We start from the raw sequence: 24088 nt of genomic DNA on the forward strand, positions 1-24088 counted from the left end.
CTCCGAAGCTTGTGGGCGTTCCTGTTTCTGGGCTTCCCTTACTGCAGCTACTAACACCCTAGCCTGTATTTTCTGTTTCTCCTCGTCCCTTCTCATGTAAACTTTCTGGGCTTCCCGCAGTAATTCCTGCAATCCCTTCTCCTGCCACCCCTCAATCTTTTCCAGCTTTTTCCTGATGTCCTCCCATGATTTTGCTACAAATTGGGTTTTTAAAAGTACCTCCCCCACGGGAGAATCAGGGTCTATCCCAGAGTAAATCTGGAGGCTTTTTCTCAACCTTTCCAACCATTCTGTGGGGGTTTCATCTTTCCCTTGACATTCCCCAAAGACCTTGCTCAGATTTTGTCCCCGGGGCACGGCCTCCCTTATTCCCTGTATGATGATGTTCCTCATATCAATCATGCTTCTCCTACCCTCCTCAGTTTGAGCATTCCATCGGGGATCTTGGCTTGGCCATTTCTGATCTCCAGGAGTGCTCTGAGGGTTCCTCCGTTCCCATTCCCGTATCCCCGCTTGTCTGATCATTTCCCTTTCCTCCGTATTGAACAAAGATCTGAGAATAGCTGTAAGATCTTCATACGAATAGATGCTAGTTCCTAAGAATTCATCTAGTCTTTCGGAGACCCCTAAAGGGTCATCCATAAGTTTTCCCATCTCCTTCTTAAAGGCTCTCACGTCACTGGTATTAATCGGGACGTTTACGTACCCGATAATTCCGGGAGCAGTGGGAATTTCCCTTAAGGGGAAAAGATTTGCTCTTTCACCTTCCCCTTCACTCTCCGTCTCATTCATCCTCTTTAGTTGTCTCCTAGTCCTCCTAGCGGGAGGTGAGTGTTTTGCTTCTGCCCAACCCTGCTGTGTGTTTTCAGGAGAATTAAAGAAAGCCGCCAGATCTAGATCAGGCAACAGGTCATCTCGGGCTGGCGCAGGGGTGTCTGTACTTTGTGTACCCTTTCCCAGTGACTGAGTGGCTTGTACAGGTTCTAGCGGGGGAGGGAGCCCGACCGGTGGGACCGGAGCCACTGTTCGTGACTCCAACGGAGGGGCAGAGGGGAGAGACGGGGATATAGGAATCCTCCGTCCCAGAGGGGGTCCCAATCTCCCCGGGTTCTGTGGATTGTTCTGCTCAGGGAGGGGAGGGGGTGAGGGTACTATGTAAGGTGGAGGCAAGTTGTCTAAAGGTTCCCACTTATCCCCGGAAACATCGGCAGGGTCCTTTATCCTTATGGGTAGTAATTTTGCATCAATTCTACCCCAGACCCCCGCATATTCCCGTTCTTCCACAGTTCCCTTTTCTCCGACATAACGTACCAGTGCCTTACATATCCATTCTTCAAATGTTCCAAACACGGGCCAAATTACGTGATCCCGTATTTCTACCCCACCCCATACTTCTATGCAAAAATGCACCATCCGTTTCTTGGATTTTCCCTCCCTTATGGGGCATTCTTCCCAATGTTCTAACATCCATCCCAGAGGGCTCTCAACTGGGATTTCAGGGATTCCTTTACCGGTTCCCCGCTTTGGTTTCCTAAGATTCCTTTTGCTAGCTTTGCTTTTTGTCTATCCCATGGTGTGAGTTTACCAGATACTAGCCCTTTGTGGGTGATCGCTCCCCCCCCCCGGGTTTCCTCTGGTGTATGCGAGCTCTCTTCTTCTTACTTCCTTCCCGGACCGTCCCTGGTCCAAGGCTGGAAGGTTTACCAGTCCCCGGAACTCTTGTAAGGACGTAACCTTCCCTCCCAGCCTTCCTGTGACCGACCCCCCTTTCCGAAAACTCCCCGAGTTTTCAGGGCTTAACGTGTGAGGTGCGTTTTACCCCCGAAACTTTCGCTTCCCCCGCAACCGACCACGCCCCTCGCGGGACTATGGAACTGCGATTTTGGGGTCCCACTCGCTTCGTGATAAAATCACGTCTCACTCACACGCTCGGTCACTCCCCACTCAACCACGCAATACTTACGATCCTTTTCCTGCGTGGATTCTTCGTGCACGTAGATTTTTATGAGTAGATTTCTTCACCGCGGCTCCGGAGGTTCTGCTTCCAAAGAAAAAACCTCCCCGAGTTCCCCGAGAGCTCTGACCTCGCCTATCTCCCTTTTAAATGTGGCTTTCGCTGTTTTGTTCGTCGTGTGGTTGATCGGTTCCTCCCGGATACCCCAGTTCCGCCAGGCCGCTGAATTCAGCGGTGCGCCTCCTGGTCAGAGACGGGGGTCCCTCGGGGGTCCCGGTATCACTCCAATCACGTCGGGGTCACCAGAATTGTTATAAATAAGATCGACCAAATTCAAAGTATCAAAATTTAGAATTTTATTTTGAGACAAAATATCAGTCTCGGAAAGCCACAATTTAAAAGGACAGCGCCGAGCCCGGGATCGGTGCCGGGTGAACGCGGATAACAAGCTCTGTCAGCCTGGTATCCCCCCCAAGTTCACAATTTCTGGTCTCCGGCTGTCCCTTTTTATACACAAGATCGCGGAGTGAAGTCCGAAATTCTGACGTTATCCTCTCCGAGGCGTCTTCATTAATTATTCAAGTCCTGGTATCGGAGGTCTGAATAGACCGGTAGGGTGGAACAATGCTGTTGATGATCGGGCCCGGGTGTGTCGTGTATATGTTAATTTCAGCGGAGACGAGTAGAGATATCCATCTGAAGTGATTATCTTGGTCTCCGGACTTGTATCTTCTTCTTCCGTGGTTCTTTGTTTCCTTTCAGGGATTCCCGGCAGCAATAGTTTCAAGGCCCCCTCTCTGGTAGTTCCAATCATACTTTCCTCGTGTCCCTCCTGTGCTTCCCAAGCCAGGAAATTTCTAATTTTTAGTTTCTACATTTTACCTTTACTTTATGTACATTTGAACACATTTCTAACATTCATATTTTATACAGTTCAACATTTACCTTGTATAATTTGATAACACGAATTAACTTTAGCACATTTATCACAAGGATCATGAAATTCGGTTTAGGCCTGAATCGTGTTTGTTTTCTGTGAGCGTTTGTATCAAGAAGCATTTTATGCTCCGTCAGGTCTGACAGGAGAAAAAGCTTAGGTACAATACCATTATTGCTTTAATGAAGGAGAATATTTGTAAGAGTATGAATAAACAGGTGAGGGAAATATTCACAAAGAATAAATGGAAGCTTTGGTTTCTCTAGGATCCCTTCAGACTCACCAAGATAGCCAGGGTAAAAGAGATGGGGCAGAGTCCTCTGGCCATGCCCCTCCCAAACTGTCTCCTAACAGATGTAAATCTAATTTCTTGTTAAAACACAGCCCTCACAGCCTCCCAAGGATATGAAAGGCTTTATTCTCCTCACCCGGCAAGTTTTCTCTCTCATATCTAAATTAAGCCTATTCTGCTTTAAATTAAGTCAAATATCTTTTGTTTCAGCAATCACTGCCATTGGGTGTAAGCTGTTCTCTTCTGTAAGAGCTGATGTAGCAACAAGTCACAGTATATCCTCTTTTTTCCCTTTTTCCTCCTTTTTGGTGATGCAATCAAAGCTCATCCATCCTTATCAGCGAGGTTTTCTATCCTTGCAGCTCTCCCTGGACGTTCTCCAGCTGGTCCCTGCCTTGCTCTGGATCCACTTCCCAAAGCCAGTTTTCCTGCTGCTGAGGTCTGTCCCCTGCCGAACAGAGGGACAGAGATTTCTTGTGCCCTGCTGGTTTGTGCTGCTGCCTGCACAGCCAAACACAACGTTTGCCTTCCCCTCACGCTGCAGCTCTCTTGGCTTGGCTCCCTTCCCCTTCCACGACAGCTCCCAAACCCTTCCCAAAGAGCTGCAACCCAGCCAGCTCCTCTTCTGTCATTTACACAGGTGCCTTCTCCTGCAGGAGTTCCACACGTTGCACTTATTCCATCATCATCATATTTCTTCTATTCCTCCAGCTTACCAAGATGGTTTTGAATTTGCCTCCCATCCCTCCCACCCAGCGTCCTCCAGCACGACTGCTGCTCCCAGAAGAACCAAACCACCAGGCTTTCCAGATATTTAGAGGTTCTCTGTTTTCCCTGCATGGAAATGACTCCAGTCCTGGAGTTTCACTCGGCCCCTGTGCCCGTCCCTGCCATCACAAGTCTGCACCAACTCCAGACGCGTCACCGAGTCCCCACAGCGCTCGAGAAGCTGAAAGGAGGTCAGTGTGACAGGATTTGGCCCTGACAAAACCATTTTAGCTCGCTATTTATCTCCTTGTTATCTCCCAGCTGCTTGCAAATGCTTTATCTGCTGTTAAGCAGATTGATGTCGAAATCCTCACGCTCATTTTTTGCTTCCTTCCCAATTTTTTAGGCTTCCCCCCCATCAGCGCACAGGGTCTCTCACTCCTCAGCCTGACCCGGGCTGAGCAACTTCCTCAGGGGTTGAAGAAGTGACAGGAGAAATCCTAAAACATCTAATTTATCCAAGGATTTTCCCTAACAGTTTTTTCTCATTCTAGACTGAGATTGCAGTGCTGATGTCTTCACATTCCTAGTGTCTGCTGGGTTTTTCAGGGCCGGGTCAAAAGCAGTGCAAAAAAAAAAAAAAAAAAAAAAAAAAAAGAGCATTAAGGATTTCAGCTTTTGGGTTTGCTCTCCAAAACATTTCCTGTGCACTGAATCACAAGTCAGCATTTTCTCCTGGCTTTCTCTTTTCCTGCTCCCCTCATTATCACTTGGAGCTTCAATCTCGTTCTGTGCCTCAGCTTTTCTGACTTTGTTGCTGTGTTTATCACAAACTTTTGTACTGATCTCTGGCAATTTCATTCACAGGTTTAAAACACCTTCCTCTCCTATCCAGGGCCTCTCTCTCTCTTTAATTCACACCCAGCATTCCCAAATCTAAAGTGGAATAACGTTCTCCATAAGTAACTACAGAATCCCTTAAACACTTCGTCTCTTCAGATTGGCTTCCCATAAGATACGAACTTGAGTCTAACAAATCACGGCGTTTTTATATCATCCCTATTTCCTAAGGAATTTGAACTCCATCATTCAAAACTGTTCATTAAAATGCTTCCCAAAGTCACAATAGCGAATTTACGAGCAGTTTGTTATTTCATCATTAAGAAAAGAGCATTTCAACCCCACATTGGGCAATTCCAAGAAATGCCACAAAATGCATTTATTTTAGGAAGGTGCCAAGTTTTGAAATAATTACCACCTCCAAAGCCAAACTGATGATGATTTTTCCCTGTCAACATCACACTCCCCTCCCCAAATCCACCAGCCTGGGTAGCTGGGAACGGCAGGAGGCTTTTGGAGGATTGGGAAGGACATGGATAGGAGGCAGTGGTTGAGAAGTTTGGGCACAGAAATAAGGATTAATGTACATGAGATAGCTCCATATGGCACTCCTAGATAGGTCTCACAGTGCTTTTGAATAAAGAAATAAATAAAAATGCTTTGATCTTGGAATTTTGGTGAAAGAAGCATGTGGAAGAGCAGATCCCCAGCTTTTATTCCCAGACCTGCTATGGGGTTTTTTTGGGGAGCTCATACAAGATTTAACCTGTAGTCCTCTACAAGCATCTAAAAGGAAAAAAAAAAAAAAATACATAACGCACAGCAAAAAACTCCATTTTGTTTGTAAACATCTCTGAGCATCCTTGATCAAAACTACTGTTAAAAAAAATCGGTAACTTCTGGATACCATCACCAGAGAAATAAAAACGGAGGGCACAGGATTTCTTTTCGATGGAACATTGAGAAGATTTGCTTTTTTCTGATGCCTGCCAAGCTGCAATAAGAAACATATTTTCAGCATGAAATTTAACACCCAGAAGAAACTGTAAAGGACCAGAGGGTCTCCTGTCCCTCTACACTCATTACTGCTGTGAGCTCCGTGAGCATATGGAAAGAACGCTCTCTGGGTTGCCTGGAGATGATGTAAATACAGATAAGTGCATTCATCTGTTTAAAAAATGACTAAAAAAAAAAAAAAAAGAAAAGCTCCAGATCTTATTAAATAAGTTATCACAAAAATATGAAAGTACATCTTCGCAGTGCATCAGTCCAGGCACATCATTTTTCACGTTTTATGCGTTTTGGGTTTATGTGCCTTTTCCTTGAGCTGCACTTCATGTTTCTCAGGGCTCAGGGAGAAAAACCAACCCAATATTCTGACGCACAAAATTTATTTGGGTGCTTCCCATTCTGATTCAAGACACATCAATGGCCTAAGTTATGTATTACCAACCCCTAGAATATCGTTCAATAAACAACACCGAAGGATGACAGGTGGTCAAAACCTGCTTTTCATCCTTTTTCTGCTTTCCATCATCCAGCTCTTCCTACTCCAGCTCCCCCTAAGCCAGGCAGAGTGCAAATATTACCTCTGATATAGAAATTGTGCACGTTTCCCCACGAACTGCTCCTCTTCCATCCTCGCATCCCTGAGAAAAAGCAGCTGCTCCAGCCCAGAGCAGGGGAAATCCAAACAGATTACACTCAAGTACTGCTTTAATGGGAGATTTAGGAGAGACCACAATAATCCTAAATCTGATCCCCTGCATGACACATGCCACAATTCCCTAGATCCAGCGGTTCTGCACACATCCCACTGCGGCTGTGAGCACATTGTTCCCCGAGTCAGCCCTGATTTAAAGGCTCCCAAGTGATGAAGAGCCTCCCACATCATCTGACCGTTTGTTTTCCACAAATAGCTCCTTTCAAAGCGAAAAAAACTCGTGGAAGAAAACGGAATCGGCTCCCTAGAGTTCAAGCCAGAGATTTAAGAGTCCGGCCCCACTGCAAACCACACTGAAATGGAGAATTCCAGGAGCAAAGCTGGGAAGCAGAAATGGGGCACCAGAAGGTCCACACGGGGAAAGGGCCTGGCCTGAAGCATCCTCAAGTACAGACAGCCTGTGCCAGACACCCGAGATAAATGATGTGTCTTCACAGCAAACCAGCCTGATTCATTTCTGCTGCCTTAAGTTGGGGTATTTAAAACAAACTCTGAACAAAAATACCTTTTTTGTTTACAAGACTTTGCTTTCCAAAAGGTTGCCTCTAAAGATGGCATTTTCCAGACGGCTCAGGCCTCTGGATGCTGAGGGATCCTTTGGGGAGGCACTTGGGTGGCTTCAGGACTAAGAATTGTGTCACTGTCACCATCAGAAACCCAGCCCTCGGCATCCAGCCTTCCACAGGGGCTGTGCCAGGGATCCCAAGGGAAATAACTGCACAGGGAATGGGTTTGTACCCAAAGAGCCAGTTCCAGGATTAGCCCTTGGCCTTCATTCTGAGGTGATTTAGTGGAAAACTACAGAGCAAGATTAAATCTGCAGCAAAACGAAGATTAGTCCGGCCCAAGAGCAGGTAAGGAAGGACGAAAGCTGTTCTCACCCCAGAGAACATCCTGTCACCCCTTTCTCCCTGATCTCCCCGCCTGCTTTTATGGAGTTCAATCAAAAATTGTATTTTGTTATAGCCCAGTCTTAAAAGTTTGGATGAAACCAAAAGCAATCTCCACTGGGCTGCAGCCTGTTAATGATACCGTGCTCTCCTCTGGCTCCCTGCCAGAGAGTGAACAGTGCCAACATTTGCAGACTTCCAACAGGAAATTAAATAACTGCCCTGTTGGAAATATAAACCCATTTACAGTGGTCAGGCTTGCATTTTCCAAAACAACGATACAGTTTGTGCACGTAAAGCTCGAGGAAAATTTGTCAGAAGATTCAGCCAAGCGAATGTGAAACAAAGCCTTATGGAAAGGTGTTTTACACAGGTCTCCAAATTAGAGCTTTGTCAGGTGTATTTCCTGCCCTGAGGCTCCTGTAGGAACAATTCTGGGCCCTTCCAGTGAGGGCTGCACACACACATCCCCCATGGCTGAGGATTAACAGAGGTCCTGCTCATTTCAAAATTTTCTATATTCTTTCATTTACTTCTCATGTTTTGGGGAGTATATATGAAGTGCTGCTGCAGGCTTGGGAGAGTCTGGGCTTTGTTTTTAACCTGTTTGCTGACTTTTGGTCAAATCTCTGCTCCAGGCTACCCTTCCTCCTCACACACTTCATCACACAGAATCGTGGAATTTTGGAATGGTTTGGGTTGGGAGGCACCTTAAAACCATCCTATTTCAACCCTGACACCTTCCACTGACCCAGGTTTCTTCAAACCCCATCCAGCCTGGCCTTGGACACTTCCAGGAATCCAGGGACAGCCACAGCTTCTCTGGGCACCCTGTGCCAGGGCCTCCCCACCCTCACAGCCAAGAATTTATTCCTGATATCCAACCCAAACCTCCTGGCTTTCAGTTTGACACCATTCCCCCTTGTCCTGTCACTAAATGTCTCTGTAAAAGTTTCCCTCCATCTTTCTTGAGCGTATATTGAAGGGAGAGGCAAACTCCTGTTTTAGTCACTGGAGTTTCACCACCACCGAGATGTGCGCTGTGGAAGTTGCAGAGAAAGGAGCCTGTTCCTTCCCGGGAGTTTGTACAGCCTGGGCTGTGCCATAAACCTTGTCCAGGCCCCACAGGTACAGCACACAATAAATATTATATTCTGGAAGCGTTACTGATTAGCAAATTTGACTCTCATCCTCCGCTCCTCTTCATCACCTAACTGTTGAAACCTTTTTCCTCTGCCACCTCCCTGCTGCTGACATTTAGTCAGAAATCACACAGACTCACAACCCAGCAGAGGAAGAGGCAGGCAGAATATTTAATAGATATATTCAATAACAGGAATATTCAGCAGGAGCAGCAGCAGTAGAATTTCCACACTTAAAGGCTTAGAAAACCATCCTTCACAATTTTGCCAATACTAAGACAGCGACGACCGTAGCTTTGTTCTCCAATTTAATTATTTCTTTGTTGTACTTTAATATTATTTCTTTGCACCACGCATGAGCGCAAACCAGCTCCACCTCACCTCTTCACTAATGAAACCTTCCCTACACTCAGTGTAAATAGTCTAAAGCTGCAGGTCCAGAACGCCCCCGATAGCACTACCTTGTATTTTTGCACACTAGGGCCTTTCATTCAAGGATCTGAACTCGCATTACACAGGTGGGTAAACATTATTATCCAGCTCCAGTTGGATCGTTGCAAGTCCAGGGTGAACCTGCAGCAGAGTCATTCCCTGAAGGGCAGATTTCCCTGGAGCCAGCACTCAGCCCTCTGGAGTAAAGATGACTTGCAAAAGAAAGAGTTTCAACCCACTAAGAAAGTTCTTCCCACTAATCAAAGTCATACAGAAAGAACTGCTTGAAAAAAAATCCCATTTCCTTAAGGAACTCTTCTAAAATGGATTGGAGAGTCACAAAGAGAGATTATCTACATTTGTATTTTCAAGCCTCACCTCGAGTTTTATGTGTGTGTACGTAAGACTGAGAATTGCGCGTGTATTTAATGCCAGTAAAGCAGAAGGACACCTCTACATTTATTGCTCCTTCCCTTCCTGTTCTCCCACCACACAAGCTGTGTTGAGGCCCTCGGAAAACGTGACCAGTGACAGCACTCCCCTGGCACGCAATGAATGATTTGCGTCCTTCAGATTTCCATTCTGCAGAAGCCATCGGGCTCGGGAGCAGGAAAACAAGCGAGGAAAAATCAGCACATTTGCAAGTGGCAGGAAAAGCACCAGCAGGGGTAGAGCCCTAAAAAGCCTCAGCGAGCTCTTGGATGCCCCAGGACACCACTAAGCAGCAGTCAGGGCTCACTTTCAAGTCTCACTCCTGTAAATGAAAAACAACTCCAAGTCTCACTCACTTAGGCGCAGCTCCAGGAAGGCACTCAGGCGGGATCTAACGTTAAACACAAAACCGGGCCCGTTTTTAAATCAACTGCACTGTTTACAGTCCCAATCTATGGGTAAGTGCTCTGCTGGACGGCGGCCTCGAGCGGTGATTGTTATTTAACACTTTCTTTAAGTTATCCTGCCAGTTCCTGGTGCCTCAGCAAACTTCATCTCTTTCCCATCCCGCTGCATCCCCTGTTGTTCCTTGAACAAACACAGATGTCCCCAGTTTGAGCGCTGAGATTCTGCCACCGCAGCCATCTAGGAACCAGCAGATACTAAATGCAAAGGGGAGTTGCTGTTTTCGAAGATTTCCTCAAGATGAGAATAAATCAGCGCCATTCGCTGGCAGCAGAAGAAAAAAAAGGCAGAAGTGGGCAGTGGGGCAAAGGGAGCTGATAGGAAAGGGGAAATCAAACCAGCCCTGAGGAGGAGGTAACAGCTTGAGGTGTTTTCCCTCCCCACAGCCACCACCTCAGGAAGAAGATCAGCAGGAGGAGTTCTCGCTTCTTGCTGTGGCTGATAAAACACCAGACCCTGCCGCAGGATTTGCCTGCTGGGAAGCACCAGAGACATCTGCAGCAGCGCCCTTTTCCAGCTTTTCCAGCAGCAGTGTGTCCAGAACGACCTCCCACCAGTGTCTCCTTGCCAAGACTCATTGTCACAGCCCCCAGGCTGGTGACAACTCGGGACATCCCAGCTGGATGAGGCATCACTGCAGCGGATGGACAGAGAAGCACCAGCAGCTCTTGGGCCTCTTCGCCATCCCTGCCACCACAAAGACACCAACAGACAGCAGAGGAACGATTTCAGTGATGAAAGGGAACAACTTCTTTTAAATCAGAGCTGCAGAAACTGCTTAAACAGACCTCGGAATAGTCAGCAGGGGATCCCTTTGAAAAAACAAGGCTCCCAAGGACCGTGAAGAAGAAAAACCACACTGGAGAGCAGAGATTAGAAAAGAGGAAAGAAACAGCATGAGGAGGAAGGAGTATCATGTGCTCCGCTAACTGCACCTCTTAATTAAAAGAACACAAGTGTGGCTCAGTGAAACAATGTCACTGCACGTCCCCGCTACAGCACACATTTATAAAAGGGATATATTCCTGTTCTTCCAAATGCTGAAGGGTTTCCATTCATCTGGCTGCAGCATGTTACAGAAATGCATTACAGCAGGATAATCTTGAGAAAGCCTGGCCTGTTATTCATATATTGAAACATAAGTAAGATATTATTGCTTTGGAAGCTGTCAAGACACTTCTCTTTGTGCTGCCACAGAAGTCAGAACCAGACATTATTCAGGCCCTACCCAAGGCTTCCATTGGACACCGGAAAAATCAAAGACCAGAAATCCTTTGGGGTGTTGACATTATTTTCTAAACTAAATCATCACCAGCGTGGTTCCCGTTCACATAAAACTAATTTTATTTGAGATATAAAGCTTCTAATATAAACAAAGTTTCTGAAAGAAAAAAACGGGTCAATCATTGTGGATGCCATAGCAAATAATATTGCAGATTTTTTCATTTGTTAATACTCCTAAAGGGTCTGGGCATGTGAACATCTGTAATCCTACTCCCCAGTACCTTTTCCCCTGAAAATTAAAGTGGTACAGACAGATTTTTTATTTTTTTTTTGTAATAAACTCAGTCAGTAAAAAAGAGGAAAATTAGAAAAAAACATTAAAAACTGCATTATTATTGGTGTGCCTGTGTCGTATTAGCCCAGACATGTCTGTGCTTGGAAACAAATTGATTGCATCTCTTGGTAAATCAGCCCCTCTGTGGAGAATGCACCAATCTCTCTCCAGATTAAAGAAGAAGCATCTGTTTATAAACACAAACCAACTGAGGAGCTGGCACTGCTGCAGGACTTCATGGCTTGTGTTTCTCTGCTGTTCATCATGTGCACGTAAGGGCTGAACCACAGCACATCTCTAACACCGCATCAGGAGCTTCAGGTAAACCTCCAACTGCTCCATGCGTACCAAAAAATATGTATTTAAACAGAATTTTTTAAAAATAAAATGCATGTGATGGAGCATTTATCACAGACTCTTTAACAATTCATTACCAGCATCAGGCACAGGACGCATTTATTTGCATTTATTCTGAATTTACTTGAGTGTAAGGAAGAACAGGTTTGGTCTAAATATCTTCCAGCAGCTTTAAAGATCCAATTAAGCCAAGCACATTCCCAGAATGAAAGGGATGTTAATAGAAAACATCGAAGCAGTTGTTGGCTGACACAAGAATCCGCTGAAACCCAAACAACCCCCCAGGACCGCGAATTGCCGATAGAAATGATCCATCAGAGCAGCTCAAAGGCACAGTCCCGAGTGTGCTCCGCTCCTCCGAAGGAATGCGAGGGGAAAAGCAGCTGCGCTGTGGGATGGTGCCCCCAAAACCTCCCAGCATCTCTGAACAAGCCAAAGACATGGCAAATCCCAAAGTTCAGCGCACGACGTTTCGACCCCAAAGCTCCAACGACTCGACCTCACAAAGGGCGGGTTTGTCATTAAAACATGAGAAAATAATAAAAAGATAACCCAAAAAGCCACCCTGGCAAGCAGGCACTGAAAACGAATTTCCAAAGAGGTGGCCCTCCCGCATCTTCAGACAACCCGGTATCCAGAAATGAGATGGAAACTCCAGAAATAACTTGGATTGAAACTGGGCCAGGGGAGAAGGTGCTGGTGCAGGCCAGAAAAAGGCTGCCAGACCCTCCCCTGCCAGGTGCACCCCTTTTCCAGCACATTTTCTCCGGGGCTGATGTCCAAAATAAACCACCAAAGTCCAAACCCCAAACATCAAAGATGAATGAGCACAAAGTATCTAAAATGTTTCCTAGCTTGACTCGAACTGAGAAATTCTGCAGAACTCCAGAAAGGATCAAGCCCTGCACAACAGGAAAGAGACACTTGAACCTGCCTCCCCTTTCACTCCATCTGAACAAAATGTTTGATAGATTCAGGCAAAATGGAAAAATCCTGAAGATTATAAAATCTTTTCTCAACGTACACAAAAAAATCACTCATTTCAGAACTCTATGTAGCCATGAGAAAAGTAATAAAAGCCAAAAAATCCACGTAAGCGACTGGAACAGGGGCTGCATCCCAGTCAAAATTTAAACACACAGCATTGAACATTTCCTTTTTTATCTTTATGTTCCTCTAAAATGTGAGAAGTTCTTGCTCAGGGAACTATTGCTCTCCTTGAACTGCACAAGAAATTATTAAATATAGGTTCCAAGAACAAATACTGTCTCAAGTTGCAACAGCTTTCACCAAGTACTGCAAATGCTTTCCTGACACACAAATGGAGTTAGAATTTGGAAATTATTTCAAGTCCCAGATTCAGTCTGAGAAATACTCCCCACAGAAATGGTATTCTTTCATTAGGATTTAACAGAATTCTGTATTATTTATTAGTTTAGGCAAATGAGATGCCTTTTGTGCACATTTTTGGAACAAAAATTGGGATATTATGGTTGAAGGTTGGTAGAGAGCATGAGAACGCATATGGAACAAAAAGTGCAACCATTTGCATTTGGCTGCTCATTTGAACCCCACGAATATTTTGGGATAATATTTTGTTTGGAGAAACCCAATCCCCCCCTTGAGCAGCCTTTTTCCTGTCTGCAAAGCCCTGGCTTTGTCCTTCCCTGGGCCAGCCACGGCAGAACAGCCCCCGTGCGCTCCCACAGCCAGCACTGGAAGTGACACTCGTCTTTCATCCCTGCAAGCTGAGCCAGCCCCACATCACACACAGATCAAAAACATCCCTTCTCCCACGGCATTTGGTGCAGGAAGCAAAGGGAACACTGGATCCTGCTTCATGATAAAATCCCGAGTGGTCGAGTTTCACGCGTTCTGCGGCGGGTATTTCCCAGCTCTGGGAAAGGGGCACCGGCACAAGCCCAGGACAGAAACCCACGGGACGAAAACCATCCCGGGAGTACCAGGGTCCATTTGGATGTTGGGAAACACTCAGGAATTTAATGGAGCAAAACAAAACGTTTCTCCCATTCCTTTAAGCACCACGTGTACTTTGAGTTCAACAAAGCCCATGAGAGGAACTGCACGTCCCCGTTTCTCAGGATAAAATATTCCAGGACACTCTACATTTGTTCACTGCTGGATGAAGCGTGTCTGGAAACAAAGCAGCAAAAGCTTTTTTTTTTTTTTTTTTTTTTTTTTTTTTTTTTTTTTTTTGGTGGGGGGGGAAGTGGATTTGAGTCTAAAAATCAGGAGAATATATCAAAATACTTTTTCATTGTACTTTCTTTGTGTACTGGTAACAAGTACCATCATTAGCAGGGCCGAGTTTGTTCTTTAAAGTTCTTTTCAGGCAATAATATCCCACACCAGGGGTGGGCACATCATGACTTTCACGTGGAAAGTCTGTCTCCCTTTACACAGGAAATATTTCAGCTGGCTGAAAGCAACTGCCCACTCAAGTTTCTAAAAGATTCATTACATGCATCCTCTAAAGGATCCTGGCAGAAAATCTGTCAGGCTCTGCTGCTCAGATTGACTGCCTTAATCAGCACTGCTCAATGACTGAGCCATAACCAGGGTCTTTAGGATCCTGTAGGATCTTTAAGACAGCAAAGCAAGTAGAGATCAAAAATAATTTCCTTGCTGCACCTCAGTTATCTTCTGTGTAATCCCCAACATCTCTGGTGTCAGTAATTCCCAGTGAGAACAGAGCAACAAACAGCAGGATAATATCAAGCCTTGATACCTGATGAAATGAAAGCTAAATTAACACAATAATCCTTCAAGAACATAAGTGCCTTCTCAAGGAGCCTGACACCGGCTTATACAGGCAAGGGCAGAAAAAAAGCCTATAAAATTCACTTCAGTGGGATAATGCAACAAAAGCTGAAGAAAGCTGAGCCTCCTATCACCACACATCTCTCCCTTGCAACATTTCAAATGATTTTACAGTTCTTCTGACAGATCTGTACATAGACACCTCTCAGCAAATTACATGGAATATACACACACCTAATCCCTCCCTGCACCGCCGAGACAGAATTCTTCCCCTCAGGCCTTGTCAGTTATTACAATTAGTCCAGGTGAAGTTACCCTTGATAATCTCAGGAGATAATAACTGGCAGGAGGAATAGGATAACAGAACATCCGACAATTACAGGGTTTGGGTAGGGGATTTCTGTAGAGCTGACAACAAAATAAACAGCGCCCGGCTTACAAACCTGTGCAGAAGCCTGAACTCTGATTTTCCCAAAGCAAAGGCAGTGCCAGCACTGCTGTCCCTGCTGTGACCCTGCTGGATGGGCTGTGATGCCTGGGGCCACAGCTTCACTCATTTACTGACAGAGAACAAGCCCAGTTAAGATTTTGGTGCTGCACTCTGTCAAAACTTTCTGGAAAAGGGGATTGCTCTTAGAGCCACCCGTGGATTTTTGAAGCTGGAGGTACCAGAGGTTCTCCGCAATAAATATTAGAGACCAAAAAATTCACCCAATGCTTCAGAGCTGCACATCCAGAGACTTCAGAATGGTCTTGGACGAGAGAACTGAACAGGACTGAACCCTCTCTCTGGGATGAGAGACCTGAACCCACACTATTAATGACAACAGAGAAACCTTAAACGTTCAGATCCCCCAAAATCCTTGTAAAGGTGTCCCGCTTACAGGGGTCACTTCCACCACGAGATATTGTTACCCTACCAAAGGCCTCGTGGCAAGGAAAAGCTGTCAGTTTGCAGGTGGTCTCTCCTTCTTTATTGAACAAATTCCCTGGAAATTCACTGTACCTGCTATCGACCGCCTCCTTCTCTCTCCCCCAGTACCACCTCTCTACTTTTGAAGCTTTCAAGACAGATCAAAAAACTTCCCCAGAACCATTAGGACCTACAGAAATGTTTGAAAGCAGAACCACAAGTGTGATCAGTGCCAAACGTGGCTCCCCAGTGAAACCAGTTCAGGAAGGAAGGAATGGCCCAGTTCAAGTAATGCCCAACCTGATCTGTCTCTCCCTGAACAGCTCAACCAACAAAATATTGATATTGACATTCCCTGGAGGTTTCCAGCCCGAAATGAGAGGGGTTGGTCACACAGCTCCTCATATCAGGACCATTTTTGCTGCTGGGAAAAGCAGGAGGCCACAGATTTTAAGAGAAAATTGTCTGAGTTCTGCACATAAAATACTCTCAGGTTTGTGAACATTTTACTGCTGCTCGGGGGTTACTACACAGAAACATTCATTAGGATTTTAAAAAAAGATCAGTCACAAACAGAGAACGCAAGAACATGAATCCCATCCTACAAATAGGCTCTCAGAAGGAAAAGGGCAAATCAGATATCATCTCTCCCTATATAACACAAGAAAACCAGGTCAGTATTTTCTTTTAATCCCTGATGAAATATAATTTTGCTAATAAGATTCCCCTACAGTGAGAGGATGCCTTTACAGCTTCTTCCCTTGCCTGGGCCTCTTTTTGGAGAATTTATGTAGCAGAGGGGACTGAAAGGAGCAAAAACCATTTAAGTGTTTTTACCAGGGTGTCCCAAGGCCTTCCGAAAGCTCTTTGCTGTGGTAAGAATGCAGTTTATACACAGGTAAAATGCTTCTGTTCTTAATATACTGAAGAGCACTTTTTTTTTCTTTTTTTTTTTTTTAAAAACACAGCAACGAAACCTGCACAGAAAATATAATTGCAACATCCAGCTTATGGGAATGACCCAAAACTCAGGAGAAAAGGTGTCTGGAGCTCCAGTGGCGCTCCACTGCTGCATCCACTAGAATGCATTCTGTTATCCCACACCAGGTTCCAATTATTTATCTCTTAATCAACTTCAGATTGACTTATTTAAAAGGATGCAATGTTAACAATAAATCTCATGGACAGTGTTAATTAAAAGCTAAATCTTGCCCTGAGCTGGACGCCCAAGGTCTATGAGAATGTTCACAGCCCATTTATTTACTCCAGCATTGTGTCAGTTATTGAATTACAGTAAATTAAAAACACAGTGACAGAGCAATAGCTGAACTAAGCGAGGCTTGTTGCATCTCACTTCCAAAGGTTGCCAGACTTGGGCTCTGTCAGGCTGCCAAGAAAAGTGAATGTAAAAGTCAGGGGCCCTCAGTTCAGAAACATCCTCTGGTGAGCATGAAGTGTTTCAGCCTCAGAGATGCCAGCAGGCAGAAGCAAAGGTCCACCACGAGCTCTTCCTTGGCCTCCTGAAAGCATTTAATGATATAAATCCATCTTCCTGACAATCAGCTGGGAATTAAATGACCTCTTGTCACTGCAGGTGAAACTCACTGAAAGCAGAGCTCAACGTGCTGCTCTCTCCACTCAGCACGTTCTGGAGAAAAAGAGATGTCTCCATCGTGCTACAGATTTCCATTAAACTCACAGAGAGATAATGTGTTTTACAAAGAAAAACCCAAACATATGGAACGAATAATTAACACACACAAAAAAAAAAAGAATTCAAAATGAAAACGCACAGAATGCTTGTTACTTATACAGCACATCAGAGTAAACAAAACAATTATAAAGACACTTCCTTTCATTTGAAGCCAAGTTAATTTTGGAGAAGAGATGTTCACCCATGATAACTGACCCCTTACAGGAAAAACTGGGAGAGGCAAGAGCAGTTGTAAATGCAGTGCAGACTGCACAGGGCTCAGATATACATTAACTCCATAAAGGTGTCACAGGTGAGATATTCCCTGGACAACGAGGATGATTCCTCTCCGTGAGGAGAAAGGTTGACAGAGGTTTTGCAAAGAGGATCTCACTCGAGGAAAACCAAATCTAATCTTAGTTCTAACACTGATTTTACTTTTTTGTCATCTGACCAAGCTTCTGCCTTCTGGAGACCTCTGTGTGTTCACTGTCACACTCATCTTTGAGGACAGAATGACTGAAACTGAATTCAGAGAGAGAACAGACACCCTCTACATGTTAAATGTTCTGCAGGATTGGATGACAACATGGGAAGAGCTAAAGGCCCTCAAGAATTTTGAGATTAAGGCCATGCAGATCCCAATCCCTCCTTCTCCAGCACCTGTTCTCATGGCTCTGCAGGAGTGGACCAACCACACCCTGGACAGCCTCAGGCAGCTCATTACCTTTACACCCTCCATCCTTTAAAGCACAGTTCGGCACCTTCAGGAGGGATTGGGCCACCAGAGCAGCTTTGCAGAGGAGTGTTCACACTGTGCCTGTGGAAGTGCACATCCTTCCAGAGCCTGTCTCAAGTTCCCAGGGTAGGAAACGCGTCCCCTGCTCCATTCCCAGTCTCTGGAGGGAATGTGTGAGGAGGTTACAAAGCTGCTGGGCGTTTTTCCCTCGCTTATCTCTGATCTCTCCATTTCCCATGGCCTGCTGCTGTGCTCTGGCTCCCAGCTCCACCATTCCAGCTCCTGCCTGGAGCGGATGATGTTCAGGGCAGTGCTGCAGACAGACAGAGCATCTGGGAACCGGACAGAGGGACGCACCAGGGACAGCCCCGGGAGGGAAGGAGCAGGAGGTCACAGGAAGCCCTTGTGCTGTATCAGTTTCAGCATATGACCTGAGCAGCTTGAAAAAAAAACTTTTAATAAAATCCAGGCTTCCCCCAGAGCCTGCACGAACTTTTCTCAAGAACTCATCCAGTTATGAAACTTTCCCAGTGTATATTGGGATGGCAGTGTCCTAACTCAAAGCTAGTCCCAAATACCTGTGAGTGAGTGAAAGCACATCTCTGCACAGCCCAGAGCACCAGCAGGGCTTGTGGAGACCGTGGAACATCTGCACAAAGTTCCCAGCACTTCTGCTCCAGCTCTTCGGGACGCTGGCTGCCTGAACACACAGGGACTTGCCTTATTTGCTGGGGTTTTTTTTAGCTTTCCCTGACACAAAAAGCAGACAGATTTTCTTTGCCTTCAACATTCCCAGGGCACAATAAATACAGCCAGGATTCCTGTCTCCGATGTGACATCATAGAATCAGAGAATCCTGAGCTGGAAGGGACCCAAAGGATCATCCAGTCCAGCTCCTGGCCCTGCACAGACACCCCAACAATCCCACCCTGTGCCTGAGAGCATTGTCCAAAAGCTCCTGGAGCTCTGGCAGCCTTGGGGCTGTGACCATTCCCTGGGGAGGATGCTCATGGCCCAAATCCCTCTGGGGGAAGAACCTTTGTCCTGATAGCCAGCCTAAACCTCCCCTGACTCAGCCTCAGCCCTTTCCCAGAGTCACAAGAGCAAAGAGATCAGAAAATCTCAGCAGGGCCCAGCTGGGTTAATTGGCACATTCCAGCCGACAGGGACACAGCACCCAGACCCCACAAACACCACCGATCCAGGACAGGTCCTGCAAGACCATTTTTCACTGTCCTTTACCCTCTCTGATCAACCAGACCCCACAGAGCTCTCCAAAGGGGTTTGTTGGGACAGGATATCGAGCACAAAAACCCCACGGAACTCAGTGAAGCAACAGAGCGGCCTTGACCTGAGCTTTGTCCTGCTCCTGCCTTGGCTGTGAACTCCACTCATGACTTGTTGAGGAGCACCAGAGAAAGGCCAGCTCTGCACACACAGCCCATCTATCCCTGTCAGTCCCTCCTCCGTGGCAGTGCTGTGCCTCCTGCTCCTGTTGGTGACCACTCTGCAGCACTTTGTCAGGAATCCAACCCGACAACCATCCTCCGAATCCCGTCCATCCCAGCAACACCAACCATGGCTTTCCTTCCACAAGCCACCAGGCGCTCCCTTTCTTCTCCTGCCCCGCAGATTTACTTGGAAACAGTGGCACTCCCGTGTCTCCACTTCAGGAGGAGATCCTGGAAAGCAATTTTCCTCACGCCGGGATGCTGGCATGGAGGCAGGCTGAGCAGCCTGGGTTATTGCTTTCCTCACTAAAGGGTTCTTTTCTCCAGCTACTTCTTTTCCCCAAGCAGCCTGACTTTGGCAGAGCACCGTTTTCAATATCACATTGCATTAGGGTCCAAATAGAGGCAAGTTCTTTTATTTTACATTATATTCCCTGGGGGGCCTCAAAGGACCTTGCTATTAAATAACGGTAATATTTAGAGCTTTATCATTACATCACACGCTAGTGATATAGATTTAAGCTGAAATTATTCTGTTTTTCCACCTTGGCAAACTCCACGGCCCAATTAAACGACATTAAACGTGTCCAAGCCTCTCACATGCCACGCTCCTGGCAAGGACAGCAGTGACTCTGCTTGTAAACAGATGGGGAAAAAAAAAAAAAAGAAAAAAAGAAATTGTAACTTCCTCTGTAGCACCTGACCAAATGAAACTTTACACCAAATGTAGAATTTCAGGAATTTTAAAGCACTTCATCATAAAGGAAGGAGAACTGCAATCACCACCCCCACAGAAGCATCCTTCAGCTAACATCAGTGTTTTGTTGTTATTTACAAAGAATCATTGACAGCAGCTCTCATTTATTCATTTCACCGCTGTTCCATTCATAAATGTGCAGATTCATTGACTTTCAATATCTCCTTGATTACAATGAAAAAGGAACAAGAAAAGCCCTACAAAGTCGCTTCATTATTCAGCTGTTTGGTGCTGGGGCAGCCCCAAACAACCCAGAATTTCTTTGAGCTCAGCTTTAGGGAGTGGATTCCAAGACACAGCACGGGGTTCGCTAATTTTTCAAAGCAGAAACCCGGATCAAAGACGGCCTCTTAACAGTAAAATATCTGGATTTGCAACTCGTTTCGATACGGAGGAGTCTGTCCGAAGGCAGGCAGGGTGATGAGGGTCACACCTCCGCCTCTGCCCGGCCGGGTGTGAGACTCTCCAGCTGTGCCAGGGAACAAATTCCCTCGGGAAGCAGCAGCACCCAGCACCGGGATACCCCCGGCAAGGGGAGATCACAGCACAGAACACCTCGGTCAAGCGGACTCCGAAAAACTGCTTCTTGAGACACAACTCTTCACACAACAACTCTGCGAACATCGGATTCGCAGCTGAGGATGACTGAGGGTTTTGGTTTTTTTCCCAGGGCTCGGGGAAGGAAAGGTTTACACTTTTTCTTTTGTCTGAGTTAGCTTTCTACATGTTTTCCGGCTTGCAAGACAATCGCTGTGTGTAAAGCAGCTGCATTTAGTTAGAGATTTTTTAAAAGAGTTTTCAACTCTGAGGTGCTCTTTGGAGTCCCAGCAGGCTGCTGGATTTCTACATCTGTTTCCAAAGAGCAGGATCCAGTGTCACACCTCAGGGAAACTCTTTTTTTCCCCCCTCTCTTTGCCTTAAATCCATACACACAAGCTTTAAAATACTCCCCTGCCTAACTCTCATTTGCAACACTTTAAATCACTGAGAGGACGTAATTAACACAGCAGTTTCAGTTGAAGTTAATTACAGAAACAAAGAAACGATGTCCCGAAGACAATTTGCTGCTACTTCGAGCCACTTTTGTCAAGAAATACAAGGCTACAACCTCAAACAGTGACATCTACCCTCATCCTCTTAGAGGCTTAAGGCAACAAAAGCATTTTGTTTGTTTTTAAACTCATTCCTGGATTGTGGCTGAAGCAGCAGCCTGTGACCCAGGGATGAAACAATTAACCACAGGGACTAATCAAGAGCTGGGGAACTTTATCTCACAACTTTCAAGGAAATCAGCAGCACCCCTACAATCTAAAACACAATCTAGAGAGCTGTGGGTTTACTCCAGGCTTTTAAAATGTTTTTCTATCATTCACACTTCTTCCACTGTGACTCCTCACAAAGTTCCATGATCTGGAAGAACAATAATCGAGCTGAGCTGGGAATATCCAGAGCCACACACTGAAAAAAGAAAAAAAAAAAGAAAAAAAAAAAAGGAAAAATCCAAGCTGGAGAGCTGCTGCTCCTTAAAGCAACATTAACTTCGTGCTTTTATTTGGAACACTCGGGCCAGCCCGTGAGCACCCTTGGGAAGAGCACAAGTTAAAGGCAGTGAATGTACAAAGCTTTTGGGGTTGTTTTGCTCCCTGCAAGGAAAGGTCATGGACAAAAAGGCAGCAGCAGGAGACAGTGGTCCACATTCTCTTTCTGAAAACGGCAGGGTTAAAGGGTAGGGACTGAAGACTCTGTTTGGGCTGGGTTTCTGATAGAGCAAATTCTATTTACCCGCCCACTACAGTCACCCTAAAGAAATCTGTAAAACTTTTTAGAACAGGATTTTTCTTTGGTTTTTTTAATCGGTGTTGGATGTTCAGGTTCCCTTACTCTTATACAAAACCTAGTATGTGGTTGAACACATGACAAATGTCGATCTATAAAGAATAAATAAATCACTTGATCTGCCCATGAATCCACGCTGTAAGCATTTGCCAAAGATATTATTTAAAATACGGGAAATACTTCACTGTGGAAAGCAACTGCACACAATCACAGATCACTGTCCAGGCTGGAAGGATCACCTGGTCCAGCCTTTGGTGGGAAAGGGAGCCTGGCTGAGATTATCCAGTCTCATCTTGGAAACCTCCAGCCACTGGGATTCTACCACATCCCTGGGGTGGGGATTCCAGTGAATTATTGTTCTCACTATTAAAAAATAAAATAAAATAAAAAATCTTTCTTACATTGAGCTGAAACCCCTCTTGGTGTAACTTGTGTTAATGGCCTGTAGTGTAATGACTGCATTAATATATAATGACTAATAATGACTATACTAATATATTCACACAAAGGCAAATTCATACTCTGATAGGTACCCAGCAGAATGCACAGGAAATAAGAAATGGTCAGTTTCAGACCCGATGTGATCAGTTGCTTTATGTTAATGGGGTTTTATTTTTCCCTTCTAGGCTCTTTGAAACATGCAAAAAATCTCGTATTGCCTTAAAGTTTTGAAATTATCTGAAAAATAATTTAAAAAAACAGGGGAGAAATAGCCCTTTTTTTTTTCCCATTTTAAAAAATACAGCTATTTGTTAAGCACACACACCATTCCCTTGAGACATTAGAAAACAACTTCTGAAAATGTTCCCATTGAGACGTCACGAAGAATTCCGACCCCGAGCTAGAACTCATCCAGCCATTGAATCCGCACCACGAGACTCCTGGGGCATGGGGAAGTCATTCCAACAGATCCACTGCCTCACACACAGCCCTGGGAATAGCATCCTTAGGGGCACGCTGCAACACCGGCAGAAATCCACGCACGGGCATATGAGAGTTACATCTGTCAGCTACAAGCAAATTTTTAAAGGCAGTTATGCCGCGAAATTTGGGTGAAATTTGGGCTTTTTCATCAACTTTCTCTCTTTAGCGTGTTGGTTGTTTTTTTTTTGTGGTTTTTTTTTTTGTTTGTTTGTTTGTTTTTTTTTTTTTTTTCCCCCCGCTTCTTTAAATATTAAAGTTCAGGCACATTACCAAGCAGCACTTCTCAGAGGTGGGTTGTGATTGAAGTACCCACCACCGAGCACTTTGGAGGAGCCGGAGCTCACGTACATCCAACTCTCAGTGAAATTCTCGTGCAGCCTTCCAAAAAACACTGCTCACTTCTTACTAACTTGGCCCGAAGGAATCAGTCCTTGCCCAATTCCAGCTATCCCAACTCCTCATGGGCTACGCTGTGTTTCACACATAAATCCCTCGTTAAAAGGCTGGAATGAGAACCCTGATAAAGCAGAGGGATCGCGGGATAAGCACCGCTCGCTAAGAGCAAGACCGAGACGCTTTCTTTCGGTTGAAAAGAAATAAACAGATAAACATATAAACATTTTTGAGGGGTACAAGTGGGGGGGGTGAGACGTCACAGCGTGCCCTGAGAGCCGGATCCGAGGGACAAGTCCCGTGTGCGATAACACCTCGGGCACCATCAATCACGGACCGCAAAGCGGGACCGCCTGGGAATGGTTAGGCTGGGAACCCTCACCGTCCCCAACACTGGGAAAGAGCTTTTTTTTTTGCAAAGCAATTAAACACAGAGCGAGCATAAAACCCCGAGCTGCTTAACGGGAGGCTCCCCTCGCTGCCGGCCCGGCTGCTCGCACCCCAGCCGGGACCGCCGCCCGCCGCTTCCCCCTTACCTTGCGTGGCGTCCCCGGGCTCGGCGCGGCTGCCCGCCCGCAGCAGCAGCAGCAGCGGGAGCAGCAGCGGGAGGCTCCCGTCCGCGCCGCCCGGCTGCTGCATTCCTGAGCCGGCGCTGCTCCCGCATCCACCGCGGGGCCGCCGCTCCTCCGTCCCGCGCTGTGCCGGCGGGGCGGGCGGGCGGGGAAGGCGGCGCGGAGCGGGGAGGGAGCGGGGCCGGCACCGCCGCCCTCAGCCCTCACGGCCCGGAGCCCGGCCCGCCGCGCGCGCTGCCCGGCCCCGCAGCGCCCCCGCGCGGCCGCACGCGCCGCCCGCCGCCGCCATTTTGTCCGCG

General features: G+C 46.1%; 1 protein-coding gene across 1 annotated transcript in view; it reads right to left on the bottom strand.

The window, feature by feature from the left end:
* Nucleotides 1–23856, bottom strand: part of ROR1 (receptor tyrosine kinase like orphan receptor 1) — a 155937-nt gene extending 132081 nt beyond the window's left edge. The window contains exon 1 of the mRNA XM_040073515.2: nucleotides 23754–23856. Coding sequence (XP_039929449.1) covers nucleotides 23754–23856 — 103 coding nt within the window. The remainder of the gene's footprint in view (nucleotides 1–23753) is intronic.
* Between the last annotated feature and the right edge of the window lie 232 nt (nucleotides 23857–24088).

This window comes from Hirundo rustica, chromosome 9, assembly GCF_015227805.2.
Source record: "Hirundo rustica isolate bHirRus1 chromosome 9, bHirRus1.pri.v3, whole genome shotgun sequence".
NCBI classification, from domain to species: Eukaryota; Metazoa; Chordata; class Aves; order Passeriformes; family Hirundinidae; genus Hirundo; species Hirundo rustica.